At 38.9% G+C, this 17,155-nt stretch overlaps 1 protein-coding gene across 3 annotated transcripts in view; it reads left to right on the top strand.

Moving 5' to 3' along the window:
* The window catches only part of Abca9 (ATP binding cassette subfamily A member 9), a 59,462-nt gene extending 43,265 nt beyond the window's left edge, over positions 1-16,197 (top strand). For all 3 annotated transcript variants that reach the window (XM_048798191.1, XM_048798190.1, XM_015504861.2), the window contains 14 exons: positions 2,167-2,286; positions 3,421-3,489; positions 3,898-3,989; positions 4,578-4,698; positions 5,471-5,588; positions 6,374-6,465; positions 9,348-9,508; positions 10,256-10,331; positions 10,405-10,499; positions 11,566-11,685; positions 11,878-12,018; positions 12,921-13,000; positions 15,131-15,186; positions 15,301-16,197. In XM_048798191.1, coding sequence (XP_048654148.1) covers positions 2,167-2,286; positions 3,421-3,489; positions 3,898-3,989; positions 4,578-4,698; positions 5,471-5,588; positions 6,374-6,465; positions 9,348-9,508; positions 10,256-10,331; positions 10,405-10,499; positions 11,566-11,685; positions 11,878-12,018; positions 12,921-13,000; positions 15,131-15,186; positions 15,301-15,399 — 1,440 coding nt within the window. In that variant the 3' untranslated portion in view covers positions 15,400-16,197. The remainder of the gene's footprint in view (positions 1-2,166; positions 2,287-3,420; positions 3,490-3,897; positions 3,990-4,577; positions 4,699-5,470; positions 5,589-6,373; positions 6,466-9,347; positions 9,509-10,255; positions 10,332-10,404; positions 10,500-11,565; positions 11,686-11,877; positions 12,019-12,920; positions 13,001-15,130; positions 15,187-15,300) is intronic.
* The last annotated feature ends 958 nt before the right edge of the window (positions 16,198-17,155 follow it).

Genomic DNA, 17,155 nt, shown 5'->3' with positions numbered 1-17,155 from the left:
TATGAAGTTATAATAGAAGGAAATGCCCTCTAACATAAGAAAGAACTGATATGGATGATTGAATACTCATTAAGATATGAATCTTCAAAGTAAAGGCACCTCAAAAATAAAAGGAAACCAACCAGAAAAAAATAAAAAATTTGAGCTACCCCCAGAGTTTCCTCCCACAATTCTGTCTGTCAGTTTTCATATCTTTGATGGGAAGTAAAGGATATTCCTCTTCTCCAAAATCAGATCTACCCAATTTATAGTTCTAGGAAAGATTTGACACATTCAAATAGGAACTCAAGGATTGAAGCTTCTAATAAGCTATTCTTTTTAAAAGAAGACCACACAAAAATCTGCACATAGATGTTATAGCAGAACTATTCAGTGTGGCCAAAATATGGAAGCAACCAAGGCATCCAAGATGGTGACTGGATACACTGTGGTCCATCCAGAAAACTCTAAAAAATCATGGACTATCAAGCCATGAAAAGACATGAAGGAAACTTCAATGCATATCACCAGGTGAAAGAAGCCAACCTGAAACAACTAACATGAAGGATTTTAGGGCAGTGAAATTTTTGTATAATACTATAGTGGTGGATATGTGTTATTTATAAATTTGTCCAAACCCACAGAATATACAAGAGTGAACCACAATGTAGAGTATTGACTCTGGGTTATAATGATGTGTCAGTGTAGATTCATCAATTGTCCATCCAGGTGGGAGATGTTGATAATGGAGGAGGTACAAATATGGGGGTACCAAGCATTTGGGAAATCTCTATACCTCCCTCCCAATTCTTCTGTGTAGTTAAAACAGAATAAAAATAACCTATTAAATAAAGAAGAGAAAAAACTACATAGGAATAAATAGTAATATAATAGATATAACAATTGAGGGTTAAAGTGAACCCAACCAAGGTATGTCAAAATATAAAATTCGGGAAAAGAAAAATTGAGTTAAAACACTGGCAAGGACCAATGACTCATTTAAATATGCATATGATTAAATAACTTTTGGAGGGATAATTAAAGCATGTTGAAATATTTAACTAGAAAAATTCATTAAGTTGAACAGTCCTTTCATTTTATAAAACAAGCATAGCTTTAATAAAATAAACCTAAGAAAGATAATATAAAAAAGGAAAACGTTGATAAAATCTCTGGGAAAAAATAAAGGACAGCTGTTTAAGTAAAAAGATAACAAACAAACCTAGAAGTAAATTTAAAAGAGTAATAGTAAAAAACAGCCAAGTATGACTGTTTTCAGAATGCAATGATAGTTCACTGCCAGTAACCATCAAAATAAAAAGGAAAACATGAGTTAAGAAAACATCACATGATTTCTAAAAATGCTCAGTGAAAAGAAAATGTAAAAACAAGAGGGGCAGATTAATAAAACCAGGGCTAATATCATATCAAATGGTAAAATTATAAATTATTCATCTATATCAGCACTAGGACAAGAACACCTGCAATAGTTAATTGTAGCATCCTGTGTGAGTGAGGTGTGACATGATATGCACTGGATCATGGCTTTTGGGGAACAGATTGTCAGGATATTTTTGAAAAATATTTTTAGTAGTTGTTGAAATGTTTAAATGCACTTCAATTTTGATATGCAGTCATACTTTTTGGAATCTCTCCTTCAAGACTAAAAGTGTCCATACAGAAGAATTTACGCAGACCATCACTAATTATTAGGACCAGAAAAGTTGAAAACAGCATGTTTTCCAAAGGCAAAATTGTGAACTCTTGTACATCTATTCAAAGAAATATTATGCCACTATGAAAATTAATATCTGGTATGCTTAAACCTAAAAAGACATCAATGACTTATTTTGAAATGAAAAATAAATAAGTAAAAATGCAGTTAATATATAATAACTAACTCCTTTATCAAAATCTGAATTTTAGCAATTTTACCCCAGCTGACTTGTATGCCCATTGAGTTTGAGAAGCACTGTTTTATCTACTGAAAATTTCACACTCAGTCTAATAGAGTTGTCACCTAATCTTATATCACACACACACAAAAAAGAGCATAATGAAAAATACTGTCTTGGGAGTGAGGTGGACATAGAAAGCTATAATGAGCTACATGTCTAATCTCTTTGAAAACATCCTATAATTCAGGTAATTAAGTTTTAGTGATGCTACCTTGTGCTTTTATTTTAGGTCACTGTCTTCTCCATAGTTGCTAATGATCTCAATGAATACGAATTCCTAGGGCTACTTTTCTCCACCATATTAGTGCCACCCTTCACTATGATTGGCTCTCTGCTAATTTATTCTGAGGTAAGTATTTCCAGTCATGTGCTAGGATCATCTTTAGGCCTTAAGCAATGGGCCCTGGATTCTAAACTAGGAAACAAAAAAGGACTGGAGGAAGATTATGGACAGTGGGGAAAAGTGGTCAATGGGTTGGAGGTTCATCAGCTCCAAGTTTCATAGTAAGGACCCTAGAGTAAGGAGGCTGAAAAAGTAAAATTGGATGGTAGAGAGGCTAAAACTCATTTTGGATGGGTCCAATTATGGAGAGTGGGCAACTGAGCATTTAGGAAGAGCAAGATCATTTGAAATGACGTCAGGGTGGTGGCAAGTCAGATGATTGAAGAAAAAATAATTTTCTCTAGAGGGAGGAAGGCTGAGATGGTTAGAAATTTACTGCAAAGGGCTTAAAATTACTCAGGGGGATAAAAAGCCTTGGTAAATACAGTTCAAAAAATATTGACTTTTGTTTTTTTCATTTGTTTGGTTTTTTACTCACTAAAGAATTGGGGATGTTGGGAAAATGCACTTGGTGTAATGTGAAGAATTCTGTCTTCTCAAAATTGGATATAGGAGGACAAGAGCAGTATCAGGATTCCAGAGTTCTTGGAGCAAGAGTGCAAAAAAGGACAAATGACAAGAGAAAGCCAGATACAGTTGGAGAGAGAGTTTGTCTTTAGACGGCTGTTCAGGTGGCTTCAGTGGGTCTCACAAGTACATCCCAGTGTTACATGTAAAAGCACCTCAGTCTACAGGCAGGCACAGGCTGACAGCCTGTAAGACATCTTGGGAGAAGGAGAACCACTATAATCAGATGATTTTTCCTGCTGGGTGCAGTGTCACACACCTGTAATCCCTGTAGCTCAGGAGGCTGAGGCAAGAGGATCACAAGTTCAAAGCCGTTCTCATCAAAAGTGAGGCACTAAGCAACTCAGTGAGACCCTGTCTCTAAATACAAAATAAGGCTGGAGATGTGGCTCAGTGGCCGAGTGCCCCTGAGTTCAATCCCCAGTACCCCAAAATTACTTTTCCTTGATACACAAGGAGAATCAGGTCGGATGGGTGGCAAGGTCATTTAAGAGACATTACTTTATCTTAAGAGGAAGGAAATTCATGAATGATGGAAGGTTCATTTAGATATTCTGTCTCTTTGTTTTACAGATTTCCTTTGATTCTATGGATTCCTCAGAAGCTTCAGATTCTCCCGTGCTATTTCTGGCTTTGCTAATAGTAAGAAGACATTTCCTTCTCAACTGTCTAACACAGGGGACACAACCTTTGTGTAGTTTGAGATTCTGAATTGCATAACTTCAAAAAGGTTTGGACATTTTAGGCAATGGAAGACACACACACACACACACACACACGCACACACACACGTTTTCCAATCTGACCCACCATCATTACAATGACTACCTCATGCCAAGTGTGAAGCCCAAACTCTAAGCAGCACCCATAGCACCTGTCATCAATGTCCTTTTACTATATTTATGTTACGCTTTCTCTGAGTAACATATTGTCTTTCAAACTTGTGAGAATGTTAATTTTATATCTGATCAAACTTCTTCGGTCAGTTGTAATAATGAAAATTCTTGTTTTATGATGAAGTTCACTTTGCTTGTCTTTCTCTTTCCTTAGCCTTACCTCCATTGTTTCATTTTCCTTTTTGTTCTTGGATGTCTGGAAAGGAACTTCAGGCGGAAATCAATGAGAAAGGACCCAGTGTTCAGGTGGAGGAAATTCAAATTATTATAATTCATGGCATGTTACTGAGTTTGAGGATATAGTCATAACAAATGTGAGGGTTTGTGTTGAATATTTGAAAATGAAATGGAAGCTAGTAATTGGAAAATCTTCAAATAGGAAACTATGGGGAAGGTCTTACCAAGACTCAGGTGTGCTTTGAACACCTGACCTACCACACAGAAGGCCAATCGAGCCAATCTAACATTGGTGGTAGGGTAGAGGGTGACAAGATGACACTACAGTTTCTAGGTTCCTTTTCTCCTACAGCCCTGCCTCAGAACCCATAGTTGGAGGATGTATACTATATTATTGTTTATGAAAAAGTCATTGCCAATGAGGAGAATTATACTTGGGTAAAAGCAAAGGCAGGGTAAGGGTAGCATCACTTGATTCATTGATGGTACTCGGGCTGCTTGAAAGGCAAGTGGCAGAGAGGAGAAGAATAAAGATTGTGCTGTGCACACCTCATTAATCTAGTCAAATAATTGATAGCAGGATAGAGGGGGTTCAGTATTTTTGTCACACGTAGTTTCAACTGGAAACCCATCATTATCACACTGTTTTGATTTTAGAATTTCTCCGAGAAGTGGTGATGTTTCACCAAACCCAGAAGATCCTGAAGGAGAAGATGAAGATGTTAAGATAGAAAGAACAAGAACAGCAAATGCTATGGCTATCCTGGACCTGCCCCAGGTAGAACCTACAAACCTGCTCTTCACCAGATGATTTTTTTCAGTCAGATAAAGAGAGCAACCATCTAATCCTAATTTTTGAAAAGCACATGAGATTCTTTCATCCTTACTTGTATAGTATACACGACTTCACTTCAATAGGTATATGGTGCCCATGAAGCTAGGAGAGCAGAGGAAACATAGATACAGACACACACACACACACAGACACACACACACAGACACACACACACACACACACACACATAGACACACACACACACTCACACACACAGGACAGAGAAACATGAACTTGTCAATTTATTTTTTAGGGTGATAGATTTTTGTTTTGGGTACCAGGGATTGAACAACCCCAGGGCGCTTAACAACTGAGACACATCCCTAGCCTCTTTTTACATTTTAAGACAAGTTCTCTCTAAATTGCTCAGGGCCTCACTAAATTTCTGAGACTGGCTGTGAACTTGAGATCCTCCTGCTTCAGACTCCCTAGCTGCTGGGATTACAAGTGTGCATCACCACACCTGGCTAGGGTGATAGTGTTAATAAATACAGCTAAACGTTGCAAAGCCAAAGTAAGATTTTGTGAATTGTAAAAGCCCTTCCCCTGCAGGAAGTCAGCCTTGGGAGAGTTTGCTTGAAATGGCAGCTAGTAGGGGAAAGACTGGTTTGATGGATGGTTTTATAGAGAGGAAGGCTTGGTGGGAAGGTGCATGGAGCACTCTCTGGATTGAAGGTGAGGATAATGCCCTTTGGCTACTGGCCTGTCTTTTCAGAAACCAGTCATCATTGCCAGCTGTTTGCGGAAGGAATATGCAGGCAAAAAGAAAAACTGCTTTTCCAAACCGAAGAAAAAAATCGCCACAAGAAACATCTCTTTCTGTGTTAAAAAAGGTTGGAAGCTACGGTTTCTTGGAGTATGATTTGGACCTCTGAAGACTGGATCTTTCTAAGGCAGGATGGGTGTTGAATCTGGGGGCAGCTCTTGCTGATCAGGAAATGTAGCCAAGGCATCTATTGGCTAAGGCTGCCCCTTCCTGCCTCAAGCCTCCCGTAGAGTTAGGACATGGTTTCTCCTTGCCTAGGAAGACAGTTTTGTCTGCTCCATTAAAAAAGAGAGATGCAAACAGACAGAATAAAAGACAGTGTTTCTGTTAAAATGGATAGCTAGATTTTATTCTGATTTATTTTCAAATATGCCTTTTCTTTTTATTTATTTTTCTGCTGCTGGGGATGGAACCCAGGGCCTTGCATATGCAGGCAAGTGCTCTGCCACTGAGCTACACCCACAGCCTCCATACAGATTTTACAATGAAATAATTTCACAATGACCGGAACCCACTGAAGCATACTAGTGCATTCTTCTTGTCTAACAAATAGCGCATGTTATGGAAAATGTTCATTGAATGCAACCAACCTAAAATAAAAATGTGTTTCAAATTCCAGCTCAGCCTCTTATAAACTGCATGACCTTATGCAAGATATTTGTGTTCTTTAAGCCTCAGCTTCCTCCCCTGTAAAATGAGGCTAGTAATAACATCAGGGATGCATGTTTGTGAAGAATAAGTGAAATAATGTACATAGCACATTTCACATAGTGCTTCACATAGTGCTTGCCAGTGGTATTTGCTTTTATTATTGTAATGATTGCATATTCTGAGTATACCTATTTCTTTCAGGTGAAGTTATAGGGCTGCTAGGACACAATGGAGCTGGGAAAAGTACTACCATTAAGATGATAACTGGAGACACAAAACCAACCGCAGGGCAGGTCAGTAAAACACACAGAGAGATGGTCACTAATGCTGCCCAGAACAATGCTTTACAATGAATATGACCACAATCTTAAAAATGCACAGATGACCCTTAATAAGTTAGTGTGACTTATGCATCAGATGAAAAGGATTAATTTAAAAATTCACTCTCTGATTCCAAAAATAGTTGTCAAAAAAGGCTGATGTTACCTATACTGTGCCCTTTATTGAGTGAAACATTAGTGGAAACATAGGTGTCTTGAGATCAGAGATCTTTACTTTGTTGACCTATCTATCCTAAGAACTTGTTCAGTTGAACTGTCTCATGGAGCATCGAATCAGAAACCACAGTCAGAATAATGACAAGTCCTGCTAATGTGACTGCAGTTGCAAATCTTCATGTTTCATAATTCTTCTCTAGTTACACGCTGTAATTATGGATGTGTGAGACTTGTGTAATAATAAAAGTCCATCAGCAAGGAGAACATCATAGGTCTTTACAGAGGGTCTCTGCTATAGAAACTTTCTTATTGTGACACATCCTGACCCAACAAATGTAAAGATGTGGGAAGCTGAGCATCAGGAGGTATTACTGTAGGTACATTGAAGTTCTTAAAGACAACAGGTTTTTGGCAAAAGACCTAGGATTTATTACGACAATAATAATCAGAGGTAAGAAAAAATAATAATAATTGTCTAAACTCCAAAGCAAAAACCTGAGTAATATATTAATTCCACTTGTCAAGGCCAAATGATGGACAGACAAAGGACTACCACTTTGGAGGGAAAATACTGTTGGCCTTTGACAGGAGGTTAAAGTCATAGGGAGTGTTGATAAAGGAATTTTGCCTGGGGTGGTGACATGATGGGTGTCTTTCCCTTTCCACTCTTGCCTCACCCAGCTAAAGCAGGTGAGGTCATGTCACTCTCTCTGTTACAATCTCCCACTTGGAATTGACCCAAAAATCTTTACAGTGGCTGCAAAAGGCTCCACAAGACTTGGCCTCCTTGTCACTGTCTTTCACAACCTTTACCCCTTGTTAGATTGACCCTCATTCAACCTTCTTATTGTAGGATCTTTATGTTACTGAAAGATCTTTATTTGTCCCAATTCCAATCCAATAATGAGGACAAAGTTTGGAGGAAAACTTTTATTGTTTTGTTAGCAAAGGAGAAACACTGGGGACTCCTGTCCCAAGAGGCTAGGGTTCTAACCATCAGGGAACAGAGGACTTTTAAACAGGTGATTCAAAGTCAATACTCCAGCTGTGCCTAGTCAGGGGTCAGAATTCTCTTGTAACCTTGAGAGAGAGCTGTATCTTAAATCTTCTGGTGCCTGTCCTAAAGTCTGGATTCCTTCATTCCTGGTGTGTGACCTCAATGACAGGTAACTTGGCCTAGGATGGAAGGAAGATTAATCTTACTTTCCCCATGGTTAGGGAGGGAGATGGGAAGAAGAGAAAGAAAGAAAAAAAACTAAAAACATCAGTTTTAAAATAAACCAATGATGGAGCAGCAAGGGTCATGGTCAAAGCATGAAGTAGGCCCCAATGCATTTGGGTTTGGTCTCCCTGCAGATGGGGTATCCTGCCCTTCTCTCTTCATCTGCTTGGTTATTTCCTTCTGGTCACTATAAAATCTACCTTTCCAAAAGGCCTACATTATTTGCAAAATTAAAACCTTCGTAGTCTTTTTAAACACATTTATTTCCTTGAAATCGTGAAGCAGAATCTTTAATTAGTCACTTACATGTTTACATCTTTATTTTTTTGTTTCTTTCTCTAGAACAAAAGCTCTATGAGGCAAAGCTACTTTATTTTCTCCTCTTTTGTACTGGGGAAAGATAATATAGCAACAAGTTCAAGGGCTTGGATTCTGAAGATAGATCTAGTTCCAGGTTTATCTTCTGTGACCTTGTGCAAATCCATGCATATGTTGGTTTTCTCATATGTAAAACAGGAATGATGAGACCAACACATAACATATCTAGGGTTTCTGTAAGGATAGCAAAGTTCAAAATATATGAAATGCTTAGATTTGGCCCATAGCAAGCACTGAGTTCACATTAGCTGTTATTGCACAGCACAGGGCCTGGCTCAGAAGAATAAGAAATGCTTTCATGGGCTTATTGGTTCCTATGGAGCAGACAATGTGAAGTTTTTTCACTTATTACTTAGCTCAGGATTTCTCAAACTTGAAACAAGTGATGTTTCAGACTGGATAATTTTTGTGTGTAGTAGGGTATTTAGCAGCATCTGTGGTCTCCACCCACTAAATGCCAGTATAACACTTTCCATGTCACAGACACACAAACTGTGGCCATCAAAACTGTCTCCAGACATTGCTAAATGTACCCTGGCTACTTGGGAGGCTGAGTTGGGGATTCACAAGTTTGAGGCCAGCCCAGGCAGCTTAGCAAAAGCCTGTCACAAAATAATAACAGGGCTGGGGACTATAACTCAGTGAGAGTGCCCTGGGTTCAGTCCTCAGTACCAAAAAAAGGTACCCTGGGGGAAGGTTTGCCCTTGACTGAGAATCACTGCCTTATTGTGAAATAGACCCTATGATTATAATTATTTATTACTAAGGAAACAGAATCCTTAATAAGTATCTATTCTTTTGAGTATTTGGATCAATAAATGAAGTCAAGCAATGAACAACCCAATAAGAAACTTTGACTTCAACCCTGGCATTGGGGTTGGTAACAAAGTCTCTAACAAGGTGGAAGATTTGCCTTTTGAATTATTGAGTGTTTTATCACCTTTTTTTTTTTTCCTCTGAAGTGATTACATGTTTACTCTTGGAGCCCAGGTATGTGAAGAGAAGGCCACTGGAATACACACTCATGTGACAAACACACAATTTTGAATAATCTTTAAGAATGAACTTTTTTGTATAGGTGATTTTGAAAGGAAGCTGTGGAGGGGACGTTCCTGGGTTCCTGGGGTACTGTCCTCAGGAGAATGTGCTGTGGCCCAGCCTGACAGTGAGGGAACACCTGGAGGTGTATGCCGCTGTGAAGGGGCTGAAGAAAAGGGACGCCTCTGCCATCATTACACAGTACGTGGAGAGCCACACCCATTTGTCTATGGGGGAGGGGTAGACAAATCAGAGGAGGCACTTTCTAGCTACTGATCCCTTGCTCAAAGGAGAAGACTTGGACATCTAGAACCCAGTTCACTATTATTTTCTCACCCGATGAGCCTGAGGGAGAAAGTTTACTAATTATTGCTAATATAAAAAGAAGTCATGGAAAATATAAGTGTAACAACTATGAACGGCTCATATAGTATTAGTCAATTTTGTGCTACTATCATGAAATACCTGAGGCCAGCTACTTTTGAAGAAAGTAACTCACAGTTTTAGAGGCTGGAAGTCTAGTATTGAGCAATCCCATTGGTTTGGCCTCTGGTGAGGGCCCAACAGCAGATGACATGGCAGGGATGTGTATAAGATGGAGAGGTCACATGGCCTGACAGGAAACCAGAGGGAGCTGGGGATTCCAAAATTCCTTGTGAGGCCATGCCCCTAAATGATCTAAAGGTCACTAAGCCCCACCTCTTAAAGGTCCACACTGCCTCTTAACATTAGAAACCAAACTTCTACCACATTAACCATTTGGGGACAAATTATATCTATGCCATAGCAATATCCCAGGAGATTTCAAAGTAATTACCACTCTGATGACTATAATAGAGAAATTTTAAAAATTCCTCAACTACAAATTTCTCTACTATAGTGTTTGTTCTGATTTGCTTGTTTTGGTTTCCCATTGTTCGTGGGTAATAAAGATTGTGTCTCCTTCAGGTTGGTGAATGCCTTCAAGCTGCAGGACCAGCTAAAGGGTCCTGTGAATACCTTGTCAGAGGGAATAAAGAGAAAGGTATGAGAGGGGCTTGGGGTAGCTCTGTGCACCCTGCCGACCAGTGCTGGATGGGCTCTCCCTCTTGTTCCAGCTGTGCTTCCTGCTGAGCATCCTGGGGAACCCATCAGTGGTGCTTCTGGATGAGCCATCTACTGGGATGGACCCTGAGGGGCAGCAACACATGTGGTAAGGCATGATCATGAGAACTCCATGTGGATTTACGGATCCTGTAACAACTGACCTTCAAAGTGGTTCTCTTAGAAAGTCTATTGTCAGGAGAAGCAAAATGAAGGGAAAAAAATATCTGATTTCATATTGCAATTACCAGTTTTATTAAGGAGAAAAAGATGCATTTGTTTATATAATTTAGAATGTGGTTTAGACAGAATATAGAGGATGATATTTGGTAAAGAGTTGTTTGGGAAAATGCTGGCTTTCAGGAGTATATATGAGAAGGCAGAGGGAAGAAGGACAAAAAGGGAGAACTTACTATAAAATATGTAATAATCAAAATACATGCTGTAAATATAAATGTCCAATGCCCCAAACCAATGCCCTAAACCAATGCCTACTCTAAGAATTTTATTTTTTTCTTAAAAGTCTTCTGGGTATGCACAATGCATACTTAATTGAATCGATCCTTTATGTATTTATTTATTATTTTTTGTTGGCAATGGACCTTTAATTTTATTTTCTTTTATTTATATGAGGTGCTGAGAATCAAACCCAGTGCCTCACATCATGCTAGGCAAATGCTCTACGACTGAGCCACAAACCCAGCCCACAATCTTTCTTCATCATAACCAAAACACAATTCTTAAAGGAGGATAAAAGAAACATTCCAGGTCCTCAATACATTCTGAAATTATTTTTTTGAAATTTTTGAAGTCTGTCATTTTGTACCTTTATAGCATATATTGTGATACATATTTCATAGTAAGTTCTCCCTTTTTGTCTTTCTTCCCTCTACTCTCATAAATACACCTGAAATTCAGCATTTTTCCAAACAACGTTTTACCCAGTATCCTCCTCTATGTTCTGTCTAAGCCACATTCTAAATTATAAGCTCTAATCAATAGATTGGTTATTTACATGCTTTTCATCCTTTCATGAATCCTGGTTTGTTTGGGTCTAGGCTGAATTCACTTCATGTTTCAATGTTCACTATGTGCCCCAATAGAAATTAAAAAAAAAAAAATCCACAATACCTTGAGCATTTGCTTAAGATATCACTTTCCCTTCCTAATTTTAGGCAGGCCATCCGGGCCACCTTTAGAAACTCAGAGAGGGGTGCCCTCCTGACCACCCATTACATGGCAGAGGCAGAGGCCGTGTGTGACCGCGTGGCCATCATGGTGTCCGGAAGGCTGAGGTGAGTACCCATCTAGGCCCACACTTGGCCCCCCCGCCAGTAGCATACTCTGGTAGAAAGTCATTGCCAATGTGAGGAGCTGGTGCATCTGCTCCCAGCTCTGTGTGGCCCTCCCCAGCCTCCAGAGGCAAAATAGCACCAGCAGTAGATTCCTCCCTTACCTTGCTTGACATCATCCTCCCCTACCTCCAGGTGTATTGGTTCCATTCAACACCTAAAAAGCAAATTTGGCAAAGATTACTTGCTGGAGATGAAGGTGAAGACCCCTGAGCATGTGGAGTCCCTCCATGCTGAGATCCTGAAGCTCTTCCCCCAGGCTGCAAGGCAGGAAAGGTAGACACAGGTGTTGTTTGTGTTATCTTGGCCTTTCTGTAACGAGTTATGAGAAATAGAAGCTTCATTGTGTTTTTTTTTTTTTTTTTTTTTTTTCCATACAAGGGATTGAACCTGAGGTGCTTAACTACTGAGCCACATCCCCAGCCCATTTTTAGTTTTTATTTTGAGACAGGGTCTTGCTAAGTTGCTCAGGGCCTCGCTATGTCATTCTTTTATTTTTTGTAACTATACAATAAGTGTATATTAATTATGTTAATTACAAAAAGGCTCCTATTCCAAGGCTACTAAGGAGGAAAAACAAGACAACAAAGTGCTGATTTAGAGGTAGAATCTTGCAAAGGAGTTAGCATTTGTGAGACCTCTATACTGCGCCAGCTACTGATGTATACATTTACTTAGGTCATTTGAACAGCCCTTTCTAGAAACTAAAATAATCCTCTATTAAAGGCGATGCCCTGCATAAATCCCATGGTTCAGTTTGGGGCCTCACTGGAAGCTCAGTGAATGGTGTCTTTTAGCTTTTGTGTTATTAGTAGTAATGGTACTTGAGGCTCAGGTAGGTTAGGTAATAATTATAGCTAGTGGCGGACACTGGAGTTGAACCTGGTGCTTTTTATTTAAAAGCTCTTCTCTTTTCACTAAGAACCAGGAGAAGTAATCTTGCTTCTCCCTAATCGAGGCATAGGTGTGTGCATCTCTCCCTGTGCCTCCCAGTTTCCTCTTAGTAGATTAACTTTTCATTGGTCAAAGAGAATTTATCCTCAGGTTGTCTCCAAGACCATACACTGTGTGTATTTAAACAAAATGTGGACAAAATTGTTGCTCCTTTTCAGACATGTACCCATTAGAGATCCTGCCCTTGAAAACTTGCGCTCAGCGTAACTGTCTTGTCTTTGCAGGTTCTCCTCCCTCCTGGTCTATAAGTTGCCTGTTGAGGATGTGCAACCTTTGTCCCAGGCTTTCTTCAAATTGGAGATAGGCAAGTGTCTTTGTAGAGATGAGACTCTGAGGAACAGAAAAAAAGCCAAACCAGAAATAAAAAATATATATATGCATAAAGAATTGTAATATTACATGCTAAATAAATCACTGAGTCTTCTAATACAGTGGTTCTCAGCAGGGGGGTGATTTGGCAACATCTGAGGTTGCTTTTGGTTCTTATGAGTAGCAGTAAGATGGCAGGGTGCAACTGGCATCTAGAGGGTCGAAGCCAGAGAACTTCTAAGCATCCGCATTGCCTAGGGAAGTCCCTATGAGAAAGAATGATCTAACAAACATGTCATCAGGGCTCAGTTCCAGAAACCTTGCCCTCAGTGAACAAGGCTCTGGGGGAAAGAGACCTTTGACATTCAGAGCTGCAACATCCACAGATTTATACAAGCAGAAAAATATCAATTTGTTTTTTTTTATCTTGAGTATTTTTAGATAGCATTAGAAAGTGATAAGAAGTTTCCTCTCTTTGCTCAGGTGGGCTAATCCATGACTCTTTTTTGGGGTCCCTGGTTTTTGGTGTTGGCATACCACATTGATCTAACCCGGGCTTGTTTTTCATCATGTTAGTGTAAGAAACCTGATGAGCTGTGAATTCTCCCCAGGCCTCCTCTTGAGCTGTGCTTTCTGACTTGCTACCTGACTTCATGAGAGGCCTTAGGCTTTCCAGCTTTTAAAGAGGGACTTCTCCTAGAGACAGCATTATAATTACCCAATAAGGTCTTCTTTTTCTCATCCTTTGTTTACCCTGTCTCTATGCTCTGTATTTTATACTGACCACTTTGGCTTATGGGTTAGTCTTGTGTCATTCTTGTGGGAAGGATTCCCACAGTGGTTTCTGATCAACAGGAAACATTTATAATGGATTAGTAGCAGAAAGATTGATGTTCCAGGAAAGCTGTCTCCCAAGAATACAATACATCTTATTCTTTAAGAGATTTCTAACATTTTTGCTTTCAAAAAATATTCTCTCCTACCCCAAATTCCTTCCATTGTGCTTAATTTGCTGAGACTAAGATTTTTATGTGGGAAAACACACATCTTTTTTTAAAATCACAGTCCTATCCTATTGTGTGAAGATGACACAAAGTGCAAAATGTGGAGACATAAGCCAGCATTTTTTTTTAATCCAGGTATCAATAGGCATCATTGCACTCTCAGCTGCAACACATTTATCAAGTGAGCTAGGCTGGGTACCATGCAGGAAAATGCATGCCCTGTGACAATTCTTCTTAGATTCATTCTTCCTAACCACCAGATCACATTTGAGTAATGCAAACTCCAACCAAACTCTAGGGTCATGTGCTTCTTCCCAGTCAGGCTTGCCTCCAATTTGGAGGTCTATAGCTGGGAAGATGGGATAGTCCGTGTTATCCCTCTTCTTACTCTGTCCTTGATTCATAAGCTGAAGTTTGGGCCCTCTCCAGAGTAGAGTGAAAGGGAAGAGGGAAGGGATAATATGGAGCAAAGCTTGATTGGATCATCAGAGCTGTAACTATAACACCAGGGGCTCCTGTAAAGGAGTGTAAGAGCAAGAAACAGCAAAACCATACTTAGGTTCACAGAGGTGGGCGGGGCGGGGAATAGAACCTGGGAGTAGAGTCAGAGTCAGGTGGAATTTACCACCTGGGAGAGACAGTAACTTTCAATCAAGGGACACACTTAGTATCAGGGAGGGAGTGAAAACATAAATGCTATGACCTCCCCCCTGCATCCCTCTGGCTGGTCTTTCCTCTGCTAGGACCCACTGGGAGACATCTCTTAATGTCAGCCTGTGACATTAAGGCAGAGAAGAATGAGGGGAGATATAGAGGGGCCCATGGAAGTTTTTCAGCACAGAGGGAACTGTCTTTTAGCTAGCATGGGTATTCTGGAACTTTTTATATTGTCTTCCATTCTTGAGGTGACTCTGCCACAAACCTCTATGAAAATGGGACAGTATTTCCTTCCTATTATATGAGCATATGATGTATATGCTTTTTCATACTCAACCCAAGAATATTTATTACCTTCTATTTTATATTTAAGATCTACTTGTATGTGCTTTGGGGACATGACTCAATAAAATTCCCTAAATAAAAAATATATGAACCTATAATATATTTTCATCCTTCCACAGTCAAACAGAGCTTCGACCTGGAGGAGTATAGCCTCTCGCAGTCCACCCTGGAGCAGGTGGGTTGGCTTTAGTGGTTCCACGTCATCCATGAATCTAAGTGTCTTGTATGTGCATACCCTTTGCGCAGGGTGACAACCCTCCCCTTTTATTTATGATTTTCTCCCTTTCAGGTTTTCCTGGAGCTCTCCAAGGAGCAGGAGCTGGATGACTTTGATAATGAACTTGATCTCTCAGTCAAGTGGAAACTTCTCCCACAGGAAGAGCCTTAAAGCTGCAAATAATTTGCTTCTCTTTTAGCTTGTGACTCATTTTTAAGACTGTATTTTATAGCATTAATATGCCTTATCTCAGAATAGCACAAAATATTTTTGAAACTCATGTCATAACTTTTCCCAATAGTATTCTTTTCAATAGAGCAAGTGGGCAAATTCAGTGAGAGCAATGATACAGCCAAAGATTATCTAGATCACACAGCCACGGGACCAGCCAACAAGTCCCATTCCGCAGAGTACTAGGTTTACAAATGCATTTATGATAAGATTGTTGACACTTCTGAGGACGAAACAGAGATCGTTTAACTTTTCTTAAACTTCAACATATTGAATATTTTCTCATCTTTTTGATTAGGTAAAGTAGAACTTAAGATATAATATTGATTTTAGAGAAAAGGGAATCAATCGATTACCTAGCAGCACAGTATTTGCTTTTTGTAACTCGTTTTTTAATCCCTTTTTAATTCAGTGAGTCTCTTTTTCTATCATTATTCAGACTTTAGATTACAGAGTAAATGTTTTGCCTGTGATGATTATAAAAGAAATTTGAAAACTGTCAAGACATATGCTTGCAATAAGAATTTGAATGATCAACTTGAGGAACATTTTTAAGACACGTTTTGGATTCTAATTTGAGACATATTTCTAATTTTGTATTTTTTAATGATATAAGTATGTACTCTTAGCAAATTATTAAAGAGTCATAGGTTTTAATTTACTCTATCTTTATATGTTATGACTTATCAGGTGACCCTAAAGCACCTTAAAATCAACAGAATAAATCTGTAAAGTCTTTTTTAGGTGATTTTTCATTGTTGTTACTACTTCACTACTATTAATGATGCTAGATAATTGAACATTTGAAGAAGGCTATGTGAAAGACCTTTTTTTATTGCAATATTTCTTGTATCTTCTGGTTTATGGAATTACCATGGTGCCATTGACCTGTGAGAATACTCATATGAGATAAAGGGCCCTGGATTTCTTATTCTAAAAAAGGAGACATTAATATGGGTTTTAGTGACCCACTTGACTTTTATGAGTTACAAAGTGGTTGAAATACATCAACACATTGAAGACTACATTTTTATTAGTACTAGAATAATTGTCCCTTGAAATGAACCAAGGGCTCCAAACTGCAATTATCACTGAATTATAAGTAATAATACACTGTTCCCTAAACAATGCATCACTTTCTAAGACTTGGCTCAGTCACACTAATAACATTCTATTAGGCTCAGGAAACATTTCAATGAAGCATTTTTTGATGAGAAAATGTTAATGTACTATGTATTATGAGAAATAGCCAAAACATGCATGTATCATTTTAGCCAATGGTATGTTTTCAAGGCTAAAAAAGTGAAGATAAACAATGTTAATAATCTGTGCAAGAATGTTTCAAGGAGAGGACTTGTATCTAGCAGTCCTGTAAAAGAAACTAAAACTAAACTTGAGTCACAAGAATTTCAGACATATAATTTTAGAAGCAGTCAAGTGATAATGGCAACATTGTCATTTATAAGAAGACTAAGAATACACATCATCCGCTAGACTCTCTACAAACATTGATTACTTTGTGCCTACTTCATACTAACATTGCAAATACTTATTTATATTTATTTTGTCACTGTAGGAGGCAGAATTTCTAAAATGGCACACTAAAGATGTCCTCCCAAACTCCAGGCCCTTTGACTATGATGGTCCATGGAGTCTATTATGTTGCATATCATGCTTGATTTTAAGATAGAAGATT

The sequence above is a fragment of the Marmota marmota genome, unplaced genomic scaffold (genome assembly GCF_001458135.2).
Source record: "Marmota marmota marmota unplaced genomic scaffold, marMar, whole genome shotgun sequence".
NCBI lineage: Eukaryota > Metazoa > Chordata > Mammalia > Rodentia > Sciuridae > Marmota > Marmota marmota.
Note: the sequence above shows the minus strand (reverse complement) of the source record. Positions and strands in the feature narration are given on the sequence as shown.